Genomic DNA, 22,797 nt, shown 5'->3' with positions numbered 1-22,797 from the left:
AAACTAAGTTCAGTAACTGAGAAATGAAGTTACAGTTGTTTCAGGAAACAAGGAGTTTCTCTAATAGAGAAAAATGGAGGAAAACCTACTTTTACTGAGAGCTAACAGGTTAAGGCCCTGGTAAGGAATTAAGGTTTAGCTGATGTCTGAGGATGAGAGGAGTCACCCATGCAAAGAGCCAGGAAAATGACATTTCAGGCAACAGGATACCAGGCACAGAGGCCTCAGGTCAGGAAAGCACTTCACATTTTCTGAAGAGCTGGAAGGCTCCTATGGTCACAGTAAAGTGCACAGGAGAGGTAGAGAGGAAATTGAGAAATAGGCAAAGGACAGTCCTAGGGAGTCCTGCAGAAAGTGTTTACTTCATGCTCAGTGCAATGAGAATGCTTGGATTCTTACTGGGGAGTGGTGCAGTTGTAGGAGTTTTGGAGTTCATCACTCCAGTGTGTGTGTAGCTTGAGGTGACCAGAAAGGAAATGGAAGAAGAGGTCTTTGGGGTGAGAATGTCTGGGAACTCACAGGCTGGGAGCGAGGGAGAGAGAGAGAAAGAGAGAGAGAGAGACTGAGAGAGAGAGAGAGAGAGAACAAAAAACCTTCCCTTTAGAGAGCAGCAGGGAGTATAGTGTCCCCAAGGAGAATTTCAGGTTGAGGATACTGGGAAGGGCAGGGGTTGAATATGGGGCTGAGACAGCAAAAAGAGGGAGAATTGGGGAAAGGGAGAAGTGGAGACTTGGGTAAATGGAGGGATGAGCAGATTCTGGGAATAATGAATGACTAGAGAGTTCTGGGTTTCTGGAGTGATAGAGATTTCATCTCTAGTACTTAGGTGCAGATTTGGGTGCTAGTATTTTCCTTAAGCATTTAATCAGAGATGAAACAGAGTGGGGTTAGGTAGGACATTTGGGTGGGTGGGTACAGCTGCACCAATGGGCTCTAGTACCTGCGATAACAAAGTTCCAGGCAGCAGTTCCAGAGGGCTTCAGGCAGAAAGTAAAGGATACCGTGGGTTTTTGAGGTGGTTCTTCTCCCATTTGGGGAAGGGGTAGGGAGCTATGCAGTTGGTGGAGGGAACTTACTAACTGATGAGAGCTCCCTGCTCCTGGCCTTGTGGGGAAGCGGGCCGCCTGGATAATGGAGGGGAAGGCTTCCTGGCTCTTTCGAATTCCTTCCAAAAGGCGGGAAGGCCACTTGGTGGACTTCTACAGCTAGACAGTCAGGGACCAGGGTAGTGGAGAGGTGAATCCTGTGGCTAATGTGTGATGAGGTTTTATTAGTTTCTCTACTAGGACAGATTTCTATAGTTTGTAATTCAGGGTAATAATAGATTTTATCTTTTTTTTAAATTGGAGTTCAATTTGCCAACATATAGAATAACACCCAGTGCTCATCCCGTCAAGTGCCCCCCTCAGTGCCCGTCACCCAGTCACCCCCACCCCTCATCCACCTCCCTTTCCACCACCCCTTGTTCATTTCCCAGAGTTAGGAGTCTCTCATGTTCTGTCTCCCTTTCTGATATTTCCTACTCACTTTTTCTCCTTTCCCCTTTATTCCCTTTCAGTATTTTTAATATTCCCCAAATGAATAAGACCATATAATGTTTGTCCTTTTCTGATTGACTTATTTCACTCAGCATAATCCCCTCCAGTTCCATCCACGTTGAAGCAAATGGTGGATATTTGTTGTTTCTAATGGCTGAGTAATATTCCATTGTATACATAGACCACATCTTCTTTATCCATTCATCTTTCAAATAGATTTTATCTTTACAATGATGAGCAACCTGTATTTTTAAGCATGAGGGGTGAGGGATGGGGTGGAGGAGAGGTGGTGACACAGTATTTTCAGAAGACTGGCTTGGAAGACCTTATGAGGGGTTGGATTGAAGAGCATTTACTGAGGGAGATCTGGGCATGGTTTGTGAAAGTGCATGTCATAGATGGTGGCAATGAAAAGGGAGATGCTGAAAGATGTGACAAGGAAAGAAAGAAAAATATTTGATGGCTTGGTGTGATGGTTAAACAGAAATCAAGGAAGCTAGCAAGGTTTTACTTAAGCCAGCTTTACCACCCTCTCTGCTTCCCTACAGTTTGCAGATGGGAGCCATTTGATTGCCTATTGTCATTCTTGGATCCTTGGCACTACAGAAAGAAGTCACAGCCCCTGTCCTGTTGGAATTTGCAGCCCACAAACCAGCACAGTTCATAGGAGGCAGATATGTATTTAGGGATGGGGTTAGAAATTATTATTGTTAGAGGCACCTGAGTGGCTCAGTTAGTTAAGCATCCACCTTTGGCTCGGGTCATGGTACCAGGGTCCTGGGATTGAGCTCCTTCAGGCTCCCTGCTCAGTGAGGATCCTGCTTCTCCCTCTGCCTCTGTTGCTCCCCCTGCTTGTGTTTTCTCTTTCACTCTCTCTCTCTCTCTCAAATAAATAAAATCTTTAAAAAAATTTATTTATTTATTTATGATAGTCTCACACACACACACACACACACAGAGAGAGAGAGAGAGAGAGAGAGAGAGGCAGAGACATAGGCAGAGGGAGAAGCAGGCTCCATGCACCGGGAGCCCGATGTGGGATTCAATCCGGGGTCTCCAGGATCGCGCCCTGGGCCAACGGCAGGCATTAAACCGCTGCGCCACCCAGGGATCCCTCAAATAAATAAAATCTTAAAAAAATTATTTATTGTTAAATAAATTCTCTGTTAATTTGGGTCTCAGTGAGGTGGGGTTTTTTGGTTTTTACTCTCTTCCCAGCCAAGTTTCCTTGAATTTGGTATGATAGGCAATGTGTGGTCAGTACAATTCCTGAAATTCTGTGTAGCAACCTTTCTGTGCCTCATCCAAGTTGCTGGGGACTCTAGGGGGCCACAGCTATGGGTGAAGAGTTATGACACTGGTAAGAGAAGCCAGCACCCTCTGATCATTGTATCCTGCCATTCCGTCAGTATCCTCTTGAATCAAGTACTCTAGTAACACCATTATTACTCAGCTTAGATTTGAACAAATGTTTATTTAAAAAGCTCTACCATGTGGAAATATCAATGAAGGTACCTTTGAGGAGTTCTGGATATTTGTAATCAGGGCTTCGTCATTTGGTATCTTGAAAGGATGTCATAATTTTTCTGTAGTTTTGCCAATTCAGAGTTCATGAGCTTCTTGGTGGCAGATACAGACTTACTAAATTCACACCAGAACGAAGTATAAACAAATGCCAACCTCTTCATTTATAAAGTTTAGCTTTCCTTTTCCAGAGAGCCAAATGACCCCTCTTTTGAAGCTGAAATGGTCTCAATCATTTGCTTGGTAATTGTGGTATTAGGAAAGAGAAGAAGAGCATACCAAAAAGCACAGTAATGTTTATGTAAAGTGTGCAATACATCAAACACTGTTTTGAGGGACACCTGGGTGGCACAGTGGTTGAGCGTCTGCCTTTGGCCCCTAGAGTCCCAGGATCGAGTCCCACATCAGGCTCCCTGCATGAAGCCTGCTTCTTTCTCTGCCTATATCTCTGCCTCTCTCTCTGTGTCTTTCATGAATAAATAAATAAAATCTAAAAAAAGAAAACAAACAAACAAACACTGTTTTGAGAATTCACCTAGTTAACTTCTCACAACAATCCTACAAGGTGATGGTCTGATGCAAAGTATGAGCTCTGACCAAGTGTGATATGGTTTGGGTGATGTTTCATCTGTACACCAAAAGATCCCTCAAAATATCTCTTCGCCACAGCAGAGCCTTCCCGTGTACCCTGAGACCCACATGCCCATGGAAGTGCTGGATGGACAATGACCAATTCCTGAACCTTATTTCTTTTTTTTTTTCTGAACTCTATTTCTAAGGTCACTTTTCCTTTCTCTTAAAACTATATTTCTTTAGATCTGTTCGTGCTCCTGATCAAGATAAAATAAAGTCACTGATATGGGTCCTATCAGTCTTCTTGTCCTGGCCATTTGAGTTGATTTAATAGGCTCAATCCTCATGAACTCAGTCATTTAATTAGCAAATGTTAATGATGCTTTTTTTGTGCCAGACCCTTTGTTGAGCCCTGGGAAACAGAAATGAATCAGACATAAGTCTTGACTTGGCACTCTGTCTATAGTTGAGTCTCTTGATGTTTGAAGGTAGCTCAGCTGCTGCAGCCATCAGCAAGTCCCACCCAAGAACCTACCTTACATATCATCTCCCCTATCAGTCAATGATCCCTGCCTATCCTGTAGGTAATAAGAGGGAGTGAGGGTTGGAACCTGAGGTTTCAGGTCTGGTTGTGGCCTTCTGTGCTCCAGGGGCCTTACTCAGAGGCCCTGCCCCAGCCTGTTAACTTGAGAAAAGCCCTCTTAACATCTTTGTTTCTAAGGCTATAGATGATGGGGTTGAGAAAGGCAGAGATAACATTGTAGAACAGAGCCAGTTTCTTGTCCCGCTCTGGGGAGGCATTGGCCCCAGGGTTCATGTACATAAACATGGCAGGCCCACAGAACATGGTGACCACAGTGATGTGGGAGGCACAGGTGGAGAAGGTCTTGAGTCGGCCTTGGGCCGAGCGGATCTTCAAGATAGTGGCAAAGATGCAGACATAAGAGGCCAGAATGAAGGAAAGAGGTACCAGGAGAAGGATGAAACCCAGGATGAAATCTACTTGGTCGTTGAGGGATGTGTCTGCACATGCCAGCTTCAGAACAGCAGGGACCTCGCAGAAGAAGTGATTGATCTCATTAGGGCCACAATAGGGCAGGCGCATTGTGAAGACAGTGTAGACCAGGGAACAGCTGATTCCCCACAATCCACAAAAGACCACCATTGCCCCACACAGCCATGGGGTCATGATAACCTTGTACCTGAGTGGGTAACAGATGGCTACATATCTGTCATAGGCCATGACGGAGAAGAGCCAGCCCTCAGTGATGCCCAACACCAGAAAGATGTACATCTGAGCCACACACCCAACATAAGAGATAGTTTTCTTCTGGCAGATCAGATGCACCAACATCTGGGGCACAGTGGTGGTGACATAGCTCATGTCCAGCATGGAGAGGACACTGAGGAAGAAGTACATGGGTGTGTGGAGGCGGGAGTCCAAGTAGATCAAGGTGATAATGAGCCCATTGCCCACAAGTGTAGAGAGGTAGAGAAAGAGGAAGATATTGAAGAGGATTGCGTTAATTTGGGAATCCCTGGAGAAGCCCAGAAGAATGAATTCAGACACAGAGCTGTGGTTGTCCCAGGGGAAGTTCTGCATTCTCCTTCAGCTGCAGAAAGAGAAATGAACCTACTAGTGGCCAAATGTAAGATACACATTCAGCTATCATGACCGTTCAGTTGCTAACAAGGTCAGTGGTTCCTTGGATACTACTTGGAACTAATATCTGGTCAGAGACTGAGGACGAGCCAGGGCGAGGCTAAATTTCGGGAGGGGAGGGAAACCTTCATGGAATTTTCTGTTTTTCAGACCTAAATCTTTTTAAGACTGACAGAGTCTTATTTTGTTCTCTTAGTCACAGCAAGGCCACCTGCTTTCTTGTCTTTAGGAGCTACCATTACATAGCACATTGCTTGGGGTTCTTCTCCCCTAGTCCTGGACATTGAGTGGGATGATGATCTGAAGCTCTCCATCCCTCTTCTCAAAAAAAAAAAAAACCCACAACCACTCAGAAACCTTTTCTTCGGTGCTTTAATTTTCTGATCATTACAGATATTTAGAGGGAGTAAGCCAGAAATGTGAAGAAGATATATGAATCCAGAAATGTTAAAAGTTTTTATAAAATTTTAACCATGTTTGTGTTTCTTGAATCTTTTGGGTCTCTGGAAGCTTCCTCACATGTAATTTTGAGATGAAGTTGTTCACCATTCAGCCTTGTCCTGACCTTACCCACAAATGAAGGGAAGGGTCTTCCCGCTTGTCCCTAAAACTATAATAGAGTCAGAATAATAGCTAGGGTTTTGTTTGTTTTTGCTTAAAGGCAGCTTTAGCATCTCTGAATCCCTGCAGCCTGGTGAGTATACCCCTCCCAATGGTAATCTATCCTTTGGAGTTCTTTCTTTCTTGCAGTTGAGATTTATGACAGGGAGAGAGACACATTTAAAGACTGTGCGTGGATTTAGTTTATATCTTAAAAGTTGGGGCTGAAAAAAAAGTTAGGGCTGATTCCTTGTTTGTGGTGTCATAGGAGTTGGTGTATTCTAGGGGAACATGGGATTTGGAATCAGAAGACTGGATTCAAGTCTTGGTACTTGGACTGTGACACTGTTCATGTAATTTAATCTCCTTGAGCCCCATTTCCTTCTCTGTAAATTCTACATAATACCTACCAGGAAGAGATCCCACGAGAAGTAATACATAATAAGTGTGAAGTACCTAGCACTGTGACTAGCACAGAGCAGGAGCTCAGTAATGTTAAGTTCCCATCAAATCCCCTTCCTCATGGTGTCATCATGAAATGGTCAACAAACACTGATTGAGTACCTTCTACCTACCAGGTTCTGTTCTAGAAGCTGAAGAGACAAGGAACAACAAGTTATATTCTTAATCCTCAAGGAGCTTACAGTCTGGTTGGAGAAATAGAGGAACAAACGACATTTCAATGTATTTAGCACTATGATGGAAATATGTGCTAGCAGTCAAAGCTCTGTGCTAAGCACTAGGGATACAATAATAAAAATCTCTGTTCTCAAAGACCATGCACAGGAAGGAGGTTAATAAACAGTGAATGATAGTCCAATGATAAGTGCTGATGGAAGTAAGTACAGGGTGTCACAGGAGCCCACTAAAGAAGCACCTAGGTAGCCTTTGGGAGCTAGACTTCTCCAGGAAGAGAACACATGATGTGAATCTTAAAAGATGAGCAGAAATTAGCTAAGCAAATAACTTAAGGAAGAATTGTTTTGAAAGATGGAGTAGCAGGTGTAAAAAGCCATAACTAAGAGAGAGCTTTGTGCAACTATGGAGCTTTGTCTGAGGGCAAGCTAGTCTGCATGGGGCAAGAGGGAAAAGGTTATAAAAGATATTGTATACCCTGATAAGGAGCATGGAGTTGTTCATTTAGGCCATGGTAAGTTGCAGATGAGTTTTAAGCAAAAAGGCATTGGAGGAAGACCAGTTGAGGAGTACGGGAAAAAGGTAGAAGCAACATAACATTCTACACAACAAAGAAGACAAGAGAGATTAGAGAGAGGCATAGGAAATTGACTCAATATAACTTGGTATCTGAGAGGTACAAGGTGAGAAAGAGGGAGGGAACAAAGAGGAGCTTAAAGTTTCAGGCAAACATTAAAAAAAAAAAACCTGTGCAGAGATGGAGGAGGGAAAGATGGCATGGGGCAGGAAGTGGCTGGAAGGTAATATTAAGTCTGTTACAGACATAGAGCTTGAAACATGGAGTAGCCTGAGGATCTGACCATCAGAGAATAGGACAGATAGCCTTGAAACTCAGGAAAGAGATTTGAGCAGAAGATCAAAATTTGGGGGGTAATTAAGGCCCAAGATGGATGAGAACTCTCTGGAATAGCTCAGGAGAAAGAGGAAAGGATCAAAAGCTGCATGCAACTTGGGGAATGAACACTGGATAGATCAGCAGGGAAGAGCCAGGGCTTGAGCAAGAGGATCAGGGAGGCTTGTTGCCACAAGCTGAGGGAGCTGACATCTCCAAAAGGGCATATGGTGCCAGACACTAAAGAGAAGGCAGAAGGAATAAAACTTTAGAAGTCTAATAATGTGGAAGTTGTTCTTGGCTTGGAAGTGGGAAATGTTGGTGGAGTGATGAAGGCAGAAATCAGACACCAGTAGGTTTTGGGTAGTGAACTAGGCTGTAAAGTGGAGAAGGGAGGAGATATATAAGATTGGGACATATGATGGAAGGAGGTTTTTGCTTGTGTTGCTGTTTTCTTAAGATAGGAGGGAGTTCAGAATGTACATAGACTGTGGGAGAAGTCAAAATAGAGAGAGAGAGAGAGTGACATTGTAAGGTCTCTGAGGAAGCAATGGGACCAAATGCACAAGTCATGAGAGGCAGCTTCAGGAACAGTAGAAATGGAAGGGAAGGAGGTAAGAATGAGTTGGATACAGATCATTTAACTGTGACCACCAGAAAATTCAAGATCATCTTCCCATGGATCAGTCTCATGGATTCTTCCTTCACAGCCTCTCATGTAGATGGTTAGGAAGACAACCTAATTCAGTGGTTGAAAGTAGAATTTCAGGTCTCAAATGGATAGACCAAGAAGCCGATGTCAAGAAACCTGCCCTACGACCCAGCAATTGCACTATTGGGGATTTACCCCAAAGATACAGATGCAGTGAAACGCCGGGACACCTGCACCCCGATGTTTCTAGCAGCAATGGCCACGATAGCCAAACTGTGGAAGGAGCCTCGGTGTCCAACGAAAGATGAATGGATAAAGAAGATGTGGTTTATGTATACAATGGAATATTACTCAGCTATTAGAAATGACAAATACCCACCATTTGCTTCAACGTGGATGGAACTGGAGGGTATTATGCTGAGTGAAGTAAGTCAGTCGGAGAAGGACAAACATTATATGTTCTCATTCATTTGGGGAATATAAATAATAGTGAAAGGGAATATAAGGGAAGGGAGAAGAAATGTGTGGGAAATATCAGAAAGGGAGACAGAACGTAAAGACTGCTAACTCTGGGAAACGAACTAGGGGTAGTAGAAGGGGAGGAGGGCGGGGGGTGGGAGTGAATGGGTGACGGGCACTGGGGGTTATTCTGTATGTTAGTAAATTGAACACCAATAAAAAATTAAAAAAAAATCAAATGTTATAGCACAAAGCTAAAATCCTCTGTCCCTTCCTTGGGTTCAAAAAGCCAACCACAACAGCTCAGGTGGGAGAGCAGTTCACTGGGCAATAACTGAGGACTGGAAGTGGATCAGTGTAAGGAAACTTTCTAAAAAGTCAATATGAGTAACATCATTGATAAAAAAAAGAAAATCTCAAAAAAAAAAAAAAAACCCAGTAACATCATTGAGAAAGGATGCTGACAGATCATGAAAGGTGTCATGGAATTGTGTCTGCAGTAGTCACACTTCGTGTGGGGTGTCTTTCTCACTTCTGGGGCCACATTTCAAAGGGAGTGTAGAGTGGTGCCTGAGTGGCTCAGTTAGCAAAGCCTCTGCCTTCAGCTCAGGTCATGGTCTCTGAGTCATGAGATGGAGCCCCACATCAGGCTCCCTGCTCAGTGAGGAGTCTGCTTGTCTCTCTCCCTCTGCTCCTTCCCCCTTGGCTTGTGTTCTGTTTTTCTCATAAATAAATAAATAAATAAATAAATAAATAAATAAATAAATAAAATCTTTAAAAAAAATAAAGGGAGTGTGGATATATTGAAACAGTTTACAAATAAGGGTCTAGAAGCCACATCATATGAGAAAGAGTCGAAACAATTGGGGACGTTTGCCATGTGGAGTCAAAGGTGAAGGGCATTCTGGAAGCTGAGAGCCAACTTTCTAAAAGGCTTTCATGTGAAATATGGATAAGACTTGTTCTGGGTGGTCTCAAGAGGTACAGTTGGGAGTTACACTAGGGAGGCAAGATCCTCACTAATGTGAGGGAAGTCCACAGATAGAAACAGCTGGTCTGGAAGGTAGTGAACTTGCTGACCCCCTGAGAGGATCAAAGAAAATGTCAAAATACATTGTGACCAATCTGCTGATGGGCCAGGAGTGCCTCTGGTCTACTCTATCTGGAAGAGGTGAAGACTTTGCCACCCCTCTGTGCTCTCCTAGTTCCATCTGGACCTGATGTCTGATGCCTGGACAATTGCAGTAGGCTCTCAATAGGCATCCCATCTCCAGTCCTTGCTACAAACTCAGTGACTAGAATATGGTACAAGATTGAGGAAAAGAGGGGTGTAGAGTGGGAAGGGATAGAAGGGTCAGGAATAGGTGAATGGGGCTCCAAGTCCACTGGGAGCCTCCTCTCCAGCCATCCCAGGGCTTGGCCTAGAGCTGTACCGGAGAAGAATAAGAGGATGTCAAGTATCCTGTTTGAAAGCAATCACTTCCTTCCCCTTCTCAGATAAGAACATTGCAAATATTCCCAGTTCTAACATCCCACTCCAGCTCCTGTCTTCTATAACTTGTCATCCCCACTTTCATCTCTCCTATGAGGGCCTTGTCCTATATCCTCTATGGAGCGCGAACTGCTTCAGCTCCATGGCAGTAAGCCTTCACTTCCTTCCACCTCTTTCCCCCCTCAACTGAGGAGCACACCCACAAGACAAAAAAGGAGGGAGAGAGAAGGACAAAGAGAGGTCACAGTACAAAGAGAAATCAATGACACAGGATGACAGGGGTCAGGAAGCAGAGAAGGTGCCCAGGAGGATCTGATGTGGATGGAAAGGAGGCAGGCAGGCATCCAGAGACACAGGCGGGGACAGACGGGGAGCATCAGGGAAGCATGCCCAGAGGTGGGACTGCATGGCCCCTGCCTCTGCCCCTTCCCTCCTTACCTTGCATTGGGCTCAGTGTGGGATGAGCCAGGAGCCTACTGGGTCCCTCTTTCATATTCTGCTCCTGATCCTCAGGGAAGAGAAATCAAGTAGCTTCTTAATGAGTCTCTGCCATGGGATTCTCCAGGTCCCATCTCAGACCTCCTAATCAGTTTACCTCCCCAGACTGGCACTCAAGCCTACACGTCCAGGCCCCCTGACCCTCCCAGATCAGCACTGCCTGCTCTCCATGAGGCCCATCCTACTCTGCCTTGGAGTCCAAAGGGACAGATGGATGGATGCCAATTACCATGACTGCATGGATTGAGAGGTGCAAGAGGAGAGGGTCAGGCAGGCAAGCCAGGGCAGGTTTCCATGGACCATGAAGAATCCACAGGGGTTTTGGGGAAAGGAAGATATCAGGCTCTCAGTCCTCAGGACTCTGATGCACTCTCTCATCATGCCCTGCTGGATACTAGCCTGTGTTGTGTTCTGACATCCGGTGGACCCACAGACTGTGGCTCCTTGCAGGGAAGAGCCAACTATTGTGAGATATTTCACAGAACCTGCCTCAGGATGAAACAACTGATAAGTATTCCACATGGGAGCGAAGCCCTGAACAGTTGGAAGGCCTGATCTCAAATCTTTGTTCTGCCACTTACTAATAGTGTAGTATTGGGCAGGGTACCGACCTCCATGTACCTCAGTTTCTAGACCAGTAAAATGGGGGCAATAACAGGGGTCTCTGGGTGGCTCATCAGTTAAATGCCTGCCTTCAGTCCAGGGTGTGATTCTGGGGTCCCGGGATAGAGCCCCATGTTGGGCTCCCTGCATGGAGCCTGCTTCTCCCTCTGTCTCTCTGCCTCTCTCTCTCTTTCTTTCTGTGTGTGTGTGTGTGTGTCTCTCATGAATAAATAAATAATTTTTTTTTAGAAATGGGGCAATAACAGTGTACGGTAGCTGTGAGAATTAAATATGATTAGCTATGAAACTGATGAGTAAAATACACATATCATTTTTTTAAAATGATTTTATTTATCTCATTCATGAGAGACACAGGGAGAGAGGTAGAGGCAGGCTCCGTGGGGAGCTCGATGCAGGACTTGATCCTGGCACCCTGGGATCACGTCCTGAGCCAAAGTCAGATGCTCAGCCACTGAGCCACCCAGGTGTCCCAATATGCATATTCTTTATGCCTGACATGGCTCCCAGGTGTATGTCAGATGGTTGAAATGCTTGACCTACAAATGTATATTTTCGCAATGAGACTCAGAGTAATCAGACACCACAACATCTTCTCAGTCACTAGCTCTGCTTCTTGCCTGGGGCGGGACACACAGCAGGCACCACCTAACTGTTGTCAGCCTCTGTCCCAAGCATAGATGCGGGAGATAGCCCCTCAGATGGCAGTAGGCGAGAAGTCTGAAGTAATCTTCTTTGATTTGAAATCACCATCACTGGAGTCAAACACAAGTGCTACTCAGGGCTGGCAAATGGAGTTGTCTTATTTTCAAACTCTGGTTGGTGGCAACTGCCTAGATCAAAAAAGATGCTGAGGGTTGCCCTGATGGCTCAGCAGTTGAGCATCTGCCTTCGGTGCAGGGTGTGATCCCACGGTCACGGGATCAAGTCCCACGTTGGGCTCCCTGCATGGAGCCTGCTTCTCCCTCTGCCTGTATCTCTGCCTATCTCTGTGTGTCTCTCATGAATAAGTGAATAGAATCTTTAAAAAAGCTCATGCAATAGTATACAGCCACACTTGAGGGTATCTCTCTTTTTTTTTTAAATAAATTTATTTTTTATTGGTGTTCAATTTATCAACATACAGAATAACACCCAGTGCGAGGGTATCTCTCATTTCATGTAAAGCAGACAGCCAGCTATACATATACTATGTGATTCCATTTCTATAAGATTCTTGAAATGACAAAGTGATAAAAAAAAACAGGTCGATAGGCAATACAGTGAGAATTGTGGGGATAGATGTCTACAAAGGGTCAACATGAGTGCCTTTGTGGAAATGAAACAATCTGTGATAAAATGTCATAGAACTCATACTGGTTTGCTAGGACTATCATAACAAAATCCCACAAACTGAGTTAAACAAAGGAAATTTATCCTCTCACAGTTTTGGAGGCTGAAAGGCTAAGACCAATTTGTTGGCAGGTTTGGTCTCTTCTAAGGCCTCTCTCCTTGGCTTGCAGACAGCTGCCTTTGTGCTGTGTCCCCACATGTGCAAGCATCCTTGGTATCTCTCTCTCTGAGTGTCCTTATTTCCTCTTTTTATAAAGGCACCAGTCAGATTGGATTAGGGCCCACCCATATGACATCATTCAATTTTTTTTGACATCATTCAATTTTAATTACCTCTTTAAAGGCTATGTCTCCAAGTGTAGTTATATTGCAGAGTAGGGCTTCGACATATGAATTTGGCGAGGGAAAGAAGAGATGCAATTCAGCTCATAACCAAAAATGAACTAGGGGTGGTAGAAGGGGAGGAGGGTGGGGGATGGGAGTGAATGGGTGACGGGCACTGGGGGTTATTCTGTATGTTAGTAAATTGAACACCAATAAAAAATAAATTAAAAAAAAAAAGGAAAGCACAAAGCAAAAAAATAAATAAATAAAATAAATAAATTGCTGAGCCACCGGGGCTGCCCCTCCTTTACCTTTTAATATAAATGTTCAGATCTACTAGTTCATATCAACAAAAATTCCTGCTGGGATTTTGATAGGAATTGCATTAAACTGTAGAATAATTTGAGGGAAAATTGGCATCTTTGCTATGTTATGTTTTTTATTTTTTTTTTATTTTTTTATTTTTTTTTATGTTATGTTTTTTAATCCAGGAAAATGAAATGTCTCCATTTATTTACTTTTTTGATGTATTTCATCAGTGTTTTACAATTCAGCACAGGTACTATACATGTTTTGCTAATTTATATCCAAGTATTTAATTTTTATGAAGCTATTGTAAATAACATCATATAATTTTAGTTTCCAATTATTCATTTCTACTATATAGAAATATAATTGATTCTTATGTGTTAATCTTGTATTCTGTAACATTGCTAAACCCATTAGTTAGTTCTAAGAGTTTTTAGGTAGAATCATTGCCTTTTTTCACCTGAACAACTAGGTTATCTGCAAATGGAGACAGTTTTCCTTTTTCCTTTTCCTTTTTTTTTGTATTCTCTTTTCTTGCCTTATTGCACTGGCTAGGACACCAGTACCACTTGAATAGGAGTGGCAAAAGCAAGCATCCTTGTTTAGTACTGGTCTAGAGAGAGAACACTTAGTCTTTCACCATTATTAAAGATTTTAACTGGAGGTTTTTTGGTAAATGTTTCTTGTCACTGAGAATAAATTTCCATTTACTCCCAATTTGCTAAGATTTCATTTTTTTTTTTGTTTTTCAAATTATGAATGACAGATAGGACATTCTAAACCACATGCATTTGAGCCTTATGAGAATTCAAATATAGAATGACACGTTAGAGTTCTTGCTGTCAAAGGGACTGAAGGCCAAGGTAAGGGTTGGACACTTTAAGATCCCTCTCAGCCAAGTGTTCTATGTGAGACAAAGAAGAAGAATTAAGTTTTCATTTGGGCTGTAAGTAGTTAGGAAGCTTCCTGAATAAGAGACCTGCATGAGTTCCTTATTGGTGAGCATGGAGATAGTAGGCAAATGGGGGACAGAGTTTTTTGTATAGGGTGGAACAGCCTATGCAAAGATCTGAGTCGTCAGGACTGGTCAGAGGAGAGGGATCATGCCAGGAGGTGGGGACATCAAGTGGGCTTTCCATGGATTTCTGTTGCTTTGAGAGCTTGAAGAAGGAAGCCCCATAAGCTCCAGCAGATGATCATCAATTGCCACCTCTAATGACCCAAAGCAATTTTCCTAACAAGTCCCCAAGAAACACAATCAGCATGTCTTGCTAACAATTCTTTTTTCTTCCCCTCCAGATAAACAAGGCTCCTTTTCCCCAGGGTTTCTCTTCTTAGAGGCTGTGGCCTTCAGACAGGGAAATCCTAGGACTTCAAACTCTTTTCTCCTCATGGTTCACATCACTCTTAGAGTTACCACTGCTTTAATCCTTGGAGAATGCTAAGAGTGCTCTAGGCTGGTAATTCCCCCTAAATTTAACTTCTGGAGAAAGTTGCTAATGAGCAAACTTCACTTGTAGCATTTAGTAATCTTTTGGGCTTTCTTAACATTCAGATGATCTTTGGTTTACAAGTAAAACTTGTTTCTAAGCAGCTAAGAGCAGTTAAATTATTTTGTTGATTGAATCCTATTAGAAAGATGTGTAGAGAACAGTTGATTTTAAAAAGGTTCATCTTGATTGCCTTCTGGAAAGCAATTGAATATTTGTCTGAATTCAGAGTGATAAAATTTTGAGTTGGTTTGAGAGCATTAGAAATATTTTAGTTCCTGGTTAATATGGCAGCTGATGTGACTGTGTCTCACTAATTTTGGTATTTGTGTGTGTCTGTATTGAATGTATGACTCTGTATATGCACTCAATTACCATCATGAGTATCCAACCCATAATCCTGACCTCACAACAAGCTTCATCTTATTTTTTTTATAATAATAAATTTATTTTTTATTGGTGTTCAATTTACCAACATACAGAATAACAAGCTTCATCTTAATTAGCATTTACAGTTGACAAATACAAGCTACCATTAATGAACATTTTCTAAGGTATCTAGCTTTGAAGGCAATGACTAATGATAATTTATATAATTATTTAAGTTTTGAGGCTTGTTCCCATTTGAACTTAAAAATAATTTTGTACTATAGGTAGAGTCAGATATGGTCACTACCTCCATTTTAAAGATTATGGGGACCAGGGGCACTGGGGTAGTTTAGTCGGTTAAGTGTCTGACTTTTAATTTTTGCTCAGGTCATGATCTTGGGGTCATGAGGTTGAGCCCCAAGACAGTCTCCGTGCTCAGTGGCAAGTCTGCTTGAGATTGTCTCCCTTTGCCTTCCCCCACTCTCTCTCTCAAAAGTGAATAAGTAAATCTAAAAAAATAAAATAAAGATTAGGGGGACTGAGTTCCAGAGAGTTTAGGTATTTTTTCCAAGTTCTCAACAAATTAAGGCAGAACTAAAGCTCAGTGCTCTTCCCATTGTCTCCCGGGTCTGTCTGGTGGCAAACGAAATTTAAGAATAACTTAGTTGTACATACCAAGACACTCTCCTTGTGAACAAAAGTCTAGGTTGCTGGAATCCACAGTTGGGGAGGTAAGTATAATGACATGAGAGAGAGACCCATGAAGGTGAAGAGGAGCTAAAAGAAAAATTGGGGAGATTGCAGACCAAGGATAGAGGTGAGGCTGGGAAAATTCACTCAACAAACATTTATTGAGAAGTTGAGTCTACAGCACAATGATACTTACTTGGGCTATGGAATGCTGGTGAGGAAGATCTAAAGTGTCCAATAGAGCTCTAATCTTCATGGGTCTGATCCTATAATTATGACTTAGAATAATAATCCTAAGTGTTTAATTTTTCCTCAATAGTATCCCATCCATTATCTCAACTCTCAAAAATTTATATTAACAATTTGAGAAATAGCATAACATAATAGATAAAAACTTGGGCTCTGGAACCATACTTCCTGGGTACAAATCTCAGTTGTGTTACTTTTTTTTTTTTTTATTGGTGTTCAATTTACTAACATACAGAATAACACCCAGTGCCCGTCACCCATTCACTCCCACCCCCCGCCCTCCTCCCCTTCTACCACCCCTAGTTCGTTTCCCAGAGTTAGCAGTCTTTACGTTCTGTCTCCCTTTCTGATATTTCCCACACATTTCTTCTCCCTTCCCTTATTTTCCCTTTCACTATTATTTATATTCCCCAAATGAATGAGAACATATAATGTTTGTCCTTCTCCGACTGACTTACTTCACTCAGCATAATACCCTCCAGTTCCATCCACGTTGAAGCAAATGGTGGGTATTTGTCATTTCTAATAGCTGAGTAATATTCCATTGTATACATAAACCACATCTTCTTTATCCATTCATCTTTCGTTGGACACCGAGGCTCCTTCCACAGTTTGGCTATCGTGGCCATTGCTGCTAGAAACATCGGGGTGCAGGTGTCCCGGCGTTTCATTGCATTTGTATCTTTGGGGTAAATCCCCAACAGTGCAATTGCTGGGTCGTAGGGCAGGTCTATTTTTAACTGTTTGAGGAACCTCCACACAGTTTTCCAGAGTGGCTGCACCAGTTCACAGTCCCACCAACAGTGTAAGAGGGTTCCCTTTTCTCCGCATCCTCTCCAACATTTGTTGTCTCCTGCCTTGTTAATTTTCCCCATTCTCACTGGTGTGAGGTGGTATCTCATTGTAGTTTTCATTTGTATTTCCCTGATGGCAAGTGATGCAGAGCATTTTCTCATATGCATGTTGGCCATGTCTATGTCTTCCTCTGTGAGATTTCTCTTCATGTCTTTTGCCCATTTCATGATTGGATTGTTTGTTTCTTTGCTGTTGAGTTTAAGAAGTTCTTTATAGATCTTGGAAACTAGCCCTTTATCTGATATGTCATTTGCAAATATCTTCTCCCATTCTGCGGGTTGTCTTTGAGTTTTGTTGACTGTTTCTTTTGCTGTGCAAAACCTTCTTATCTTGATGAAGTCCCAATAGTTCGTTTTTGCTTTTGTTTCTTTTGCCTTCGTGGATGCATCTTGCAACAAGTTACTGTGGCCAAGTTCAAAAAGGGTGTTGCCTGTCTTCTCCTCTAGGATTTTGATGGAATTTTGTCTCACATTTAGATCTTTCATCCATTTTGAGTTTATCTTTGTGTATGGTGAAGGAGAGTGGTCTAGTTTCATTCTTCTGCATGTGGAGGTCCAATTTTCCCAGCACCATTTATTGAAGAGACTGTCTTTCTTCCAATGGATAGTCTTTCCTCCTTTATCGAATATTAGTTGACCATAAAGTTCAGGGTCCACTTCTGGGTTCTCTATTCTGTTCCACTGATCTATGTGTCTATTTTTCTGCCAGTACCACACTGTCTTGATGACCACAGCTTTGTAGTACAACCTGAAATCTGGCATTGTGATGCCCCCAGATATGGTTTTCTTTTTTAAAATTCCCCTGGCTATTCGGGGTCTTTTCTGATTCCAGACAAATCTTAAAATAATTTGTTCTAACTCTCTGAAGAAAGTCCATGGTATTTTGATAGGGATTGCATTAAACATGTAAATTGCCCTGGGTAACATTGATATTTTCACAATATTAATTCTGCCAATCCATAAGCATGGAATATTTTTCTGTCTCTTTGTGTCTTCCTCAATTTCTTTCAGAAGTGTTCTATAGTTTTTAGGGTATAGATCCTTTACCTCTTTGGTTAGGTTTATTCCTAGGTATCTTATGCTTTTGTGTGCAATTGTAAATGGGACTGACTCCTTAATTTCTCTTTCTTCAGTCTCATTGTTGGTGTATAGAAATGCCACTGATATCTGGGCATTGATTTTGTGTCCTGCCACGCTACCAAATAGCTGTATGAGTTCCAGCAATCTTGGGGTGGAGGCTTTTGGGTTTTCTATGTAGAGTATCATGTCATTGGCAAAGAGGGAGAGTTTGACTTCTTCTTTGCCAATTTGAATGCCTTTAATGTCTTTTTGTTGTCTGATTGCTGAGGCTAGGACTTCCAGTACTATGTTGAATAGCAGTGGTGAGAGTGGACATCCCTGTCTTGTTCCTGATCTTAGGGGAAAGGCTCCCAGTGCTTCCCCATTGAGAATGATATTTGCTGTGCGCTTTTCGTAGATGGCTTTTAAGATGTCGAGGAAAGTTCCCTCTATCCCTACACTCTGAAGAGTTTTGATCAGGAATGGATGCTGTATTTTGTCAAATGATTTCTCTGCATCTAATGAGAGGATCATATGGTTCTTGGTTTTTCTCTTGCTGATATGATGAATCACATTGATTGTTTTACGGGTGTTGAACCAGCCTTGTGTCCCAGGGATAAATCCTACTTGGTCATGGTGAATAATTTTCTTAAGGTACTGTTGGATCCTATTGGCCAGTATCTTGTTGAGAATTTTTGCATCCATGTTCATCAGGGATATTGGTCTGTAATTCTCCTTTTTGGTGGGGTCTTTGTCTGGTTTTGGAATTAAGGTGATGCTGGCCTCATGGAACGAATTTGGAAGTACTCCATCTCTTTCTATCTTTCCAAACAGCTTTAGTAGAATAGGTATGATTTCTTCTTTAAACTTTTGATAGAATTCCCCTGGGAAGCCATCCGGCCCTGGACTCTTGTGTCTTGGGAGGTTTTTGATGCCTGCTTCAATTTCCTCCCTGGTTATTGGCCTGTTCAGGTTTTCTATTTCTTCCTGTTCCAGTTTTGGTAGTTTGTGGCTTTCCAGGAATGCGTCCATTTCTTCTAGATTGCCTAATTTATTGGCGTATAGCTGTTCATAAAATGTTTTTAAAATCGTTTGTATTTCCTTGGTGTTGGTAGTGATCTCTCCTTTCTCATTCATGATTTTATTAATTTGAGTCTTCTCTCTCTTGTTTTTAATAAGGCTGGCTAATGGTTTATCTATCTTATTAAATCGTTCAAAGAACCAACTCCTGGTTCTGTTGAACTGTTCCACAGTACTTCTGGTCTCGATTTCGTTGAGTTCTGCTCGAATTTTAATTAACTTTCTTTTTCTGCTGGGTGTAGGGTCCATCTGCTGTTTTTTCTCTAGCTCCTTTATGTGTAAGGTTAGCTTTTGTACTTGAGTTCTTTCCAGTTTTTGAATGGATGCTTGTATTGCGATGTATTTCCCCCTTAGGACTGCTTTTGCTGCATCCCAAAGATTTTGAACGGTTGTATCTTCATTCTCATTAGTTTCCATGAATCTTTTTAATTTTTCCTTAATTTCCTGGTTGACCCTTTCATATTTTAGCAGGATGGTCCTTAACCTCCACGTGTTTGAGGTCCTTCCAAACTTCTTGTTGTGATTTAGTTCTAATTTCAAGGCATTATGGTCCGAGAATATGCAGGGGACAATCCCAATCTTTTGGTATCGGTTCAGACCCGATTTGTGACCCAGTATGTGGTCTATTCTGGAGAAAGTTCCATGTGCACTTGAGAAGAATGTGTATTCAGTAGAGTTTGGATGTAAAGTTCTGTAGATATCTGTGAAATCCATCTGGTCCAGTGTATCATTTAAAGCGCTCGTTTCTTTGGAGATGTTGTGCTTAGAAGACCTATCGAGGGCAGAAAGAGCTAGATTGAAGTCACCAAGTATAAGTGTATTATTATCTAAGTATTTCTTCCCTTTGGTTATTAATTGATTTAAATATTTGGGAGCTCCCACATTCGGGTATATATATTGAGGATTGTTAAGTCCTCTTGTTGGATAGATCCTTTAAGTATGATATGGTGTCCCTCTTCATCTCTCAGTACAGTCTTCGGGGTAAATTTTAGTTTATCTGATATAAGGATGGCTACCCCTGCTTTCTTTTGAAGACCATTCGAATGGTAAATGGTTCTCCAACCTTTTATTTTCAGGCTGTAGGTGTCCTTCTGTTTTAAATGAGTCTCTTGTAGACAGCAAATAGATGGGTCCTGCTTTTTGATCCAGTCTGAAACCCTGTGCCTTTTGATGGGATCAGTAAGCCCATTCATGTTCAGAGTTACTATTGAAAGATATGAGTTTAGTGTCATCATGATATCTATTCAGTCCTTGTTTTTGTGGATTGTTCCATTGAACTTCTTCTTAAAGGAGAATTTTAAGAGTCCCCCTTAAAATTTCTTGCAGAGCTGGTTTGGAAATCACATATTCTTTCAGTTCCTGTCTGTCTTGGAAGTTCTTTATCTCTCCTTCCAGGTTGAATGAGAGCCTTGCTGGATAAAGTATTCTTGGTTGCATGTTCTTCTCATTTAGGACCCTGAATATATCCTGCCAGCACTTTGTGGCTTGCCAGGTGTCTGTGGAGAGGTCTGCTGTTACCCTAATATTCCTCTCCTTAAAAGTCAGGGATGTCTTGTCTCTTGCTGCTTTATGGATCTTCTCTTTATCTTTGGAATTTGCGAGCTTAACTATTAGATGTCGAGGTGTTGAATGGTTTTAATTGATTTTAGGGGGATATCTCTCTATTTCCTGGATCTGAATGCCTGTTTCTCTTCCCAGATAAGGAAAGTTTTCAGATATGATTTGTTCAAATACATATTCTGGCCCCCTGTCCCTTTCGGCGCCCTAGGGAACCCCAATTAAACGTAGGTTTTTCTTCCTCAGGCTGTCGTTTATTTCCCTTAATCTAACCTCATGGTCTTTTAATTGTTTGTCTCTTTTTTCCTCAGTTTCCCTCTTTGCCATCAACTTGTCGTCTATGTCACTCACTCGTTCTTCCATCTCGTTAACCCTCATCGTTAGGACTTCTAGTTTGGATTGCATCTCATTCAATTGATTTTTAATTTCTGCCTGATTACCTCTAAATTCTGCAGTCATGAAGTCTCTTGAGTCCTTTATGCTTTTTTCTAGAGCCACCAGTAGCTGTATAATAGTGCTTCTGAATTGGCTTTCTGACATTGAATTGTAATCCAGATTTTGTAACTCTGTGGGAGAGAGGACTGTTTCTGATTCTTTCTTTTGGGGTGAGGTTTTCCTTCTAGTCATTTTGCTCAGTGCTGAGTGGCCAAAAACAAGTTGTATTGGGAAAAGAAGAAAAAGAGAGAGAAAGAAGAAAAGAAAAGAGAAAAAGAAAAAAGAAAAAAGGTAGAAAAAAGGAAGAAAAAAAGAAAAAAGAGAAGAAAAAGAGAAAGAAAAAGAAAGAAAGGGAAAAAAGGGTGGGGGAAGCAAACAGAAATAAAAAAGCAAAAACAACAACAACAACAAGGAAAACAAACAAACAAACAAACAAACAAACAAAAAAGACCACGGGGAGTATCTTCTGATTCTGTGTACTTTAAGTCCCTTGACTTCCCCTTGAATTTGTCCGTCTAGCTGGTCTTCTCGGGGAGGGGCCTGTTGTGCTGATTTTCAGGTGTTAGCACTGCGGGAGCTGCTGTGCCTCTGCCTGGTGCAGGGCTCAGGGGGGGTTGTTTACCCCGTGAGGCCCCAGGAGGAACAGCCCCAGTGGCGGGGCCTGCTCTGGAGCCCTGGAGTCAGCGCCCGTAGTAGCTCCGGAGCTCTCCGTCTGCAGGGCCTGGGGGCTCCGGGCGGGGCCGCTGATCTGCTCAGCTCGGGGCAGGAGCGTCCTCGCTGTCCTGGGCCCTCCCGGCCTCTGCCTGTCCCGCGGGAGGCGGGATCCTGGGCTGTGTCCCGGCGCCCTGTGCTCCGGGGCCTGCGCTGGTGGATTCGCGCTCCCGCCCCGCAGCCCCCTCCGCGGAGCCGCCCCCGAGCCCCCCCGAGCTGCTCCCGCCCCGCAGCCCCCTCCTCGGAGCCGCCCCGAGCCCCCCGAGCTGCTCCCGCCCGCAGCCCCCTCCGCGGAGCCGCCCCCGAGCCCCCCCGAGCTGCTCCCGCCCCGCAGCCCCCTCCGCGGAGCCGCCCCCGAGCCCCCCGAGCTGCTCCCGCCCGCAGCCCCCTCCGCGGAGCCGCCGCCCGAGCCCCTCCGAGCTGCTTCAGGTCCCCCTGTGCGCGCTGCAGCCCTTAGGGAGCTCGGCGCACTCTCCCGGGCGCAGGTGTCTGTTAGCTTCCCCGGGAGCCCGAGGGCATCCCCGCCCTCCTGGGTCCTGCTCCACCTCCCTGGAGCCCCTTTCCCCCGGGAAGGTCGGTGCAGCTCCTGCTCCTCCGGGACGGGGCTCTCCTGTCCTGGGGACACTCGCCCCGGCCTCAGCCCGGCTCCTCGCGGGGCCCCTCCCCCTTGGAGGCCTTTTGTTTATTTCTTTTTCCCCGTCTTCCTACCTTGATAGATGCGCGAACTCTTCTCACTGTAGCGTTTCAGCTGTTCTCTCTTTAAATCTCAGGCCAAATTCGTAGATTTTCAGGATGAGTTGAAGGTTATCTAGGTAATTTGGTGGAGTGAGGTGACTTGGGGACCCTACCCTTCTGCCATCCTGCCCCTCCCCTACTCCTGCGTTTTACAGCAGACTAGACCCAGCTGAATAGAGACATTAGTAAACTGGAAATCAGGTCATGGGATGAGCCCTGGGTGTTATTCTGTATGTTGGCAAATTGAACACCAATAAAAAAAATTATTATAAAATAAAATAGAATAACATAAATTATGTTGGAAAAAAAGAAAATACAGAAACCGAAGCATGATAAAATAAAATTACAGAAAATATATGTGTAAGAGACATATAGGTCATGATGAAAAGCTACAGAACATGTTTGTACATCTCAATTGTGACAAAGCTACTCAAAGATATTAAGCATAGTTAACT

The 22,797-nt window shown here is 43.1% G+C and overlaps 1 protein-coding gene across 1 annotated transcript; it reads right to left on the bottom strand.

The window, feature by feature from the left end:
- Window positions 1–4,290: 4,290 nt before the first annotated feature.
- LOC144281525 (olfactory receptor 2G3-like) lies at window positions 4,291–5,238 on the bottom strand. Its single transcript, XM_077844362.1, has one exon. The coding sequence runs from the start codon at window positions 5,236–5,238 to the stop codon at window positions 4,291–4,293; it is 948 nt and encodes a 315-aa protein (XP_077700488.1).
- Window positions 5,239–22,797: the final 17,559 nt, after the last annotated feature.

This window comes from Canis aureus, chromosome 13 (genome assembly GCF_053574225.1).
Source record: "Canis aureus isolate CA01 chromosome 13, VMU_Caureus_v.1.0, whole genome shotgun sequence".
Taxonomy (NCBI): Eukaryota; Metazoa; Chordata; class Mammalia; order Carnivora; family Canidae; genus Canis; species Canis aureus.
This window is presented reverse-complemented; position numbering and strand designations above follow the sequence as displayed.

Bases quoted from the DNA above. Each gene is read 5' to 3' on its own strand.
- LOC144281525 (XM_077844362.1), bottom strand. From the start codon at position 5,238: ATGCAGAACTTCCCCTGGGACAACCACAGCTCTGTGTCTGAATTCATT.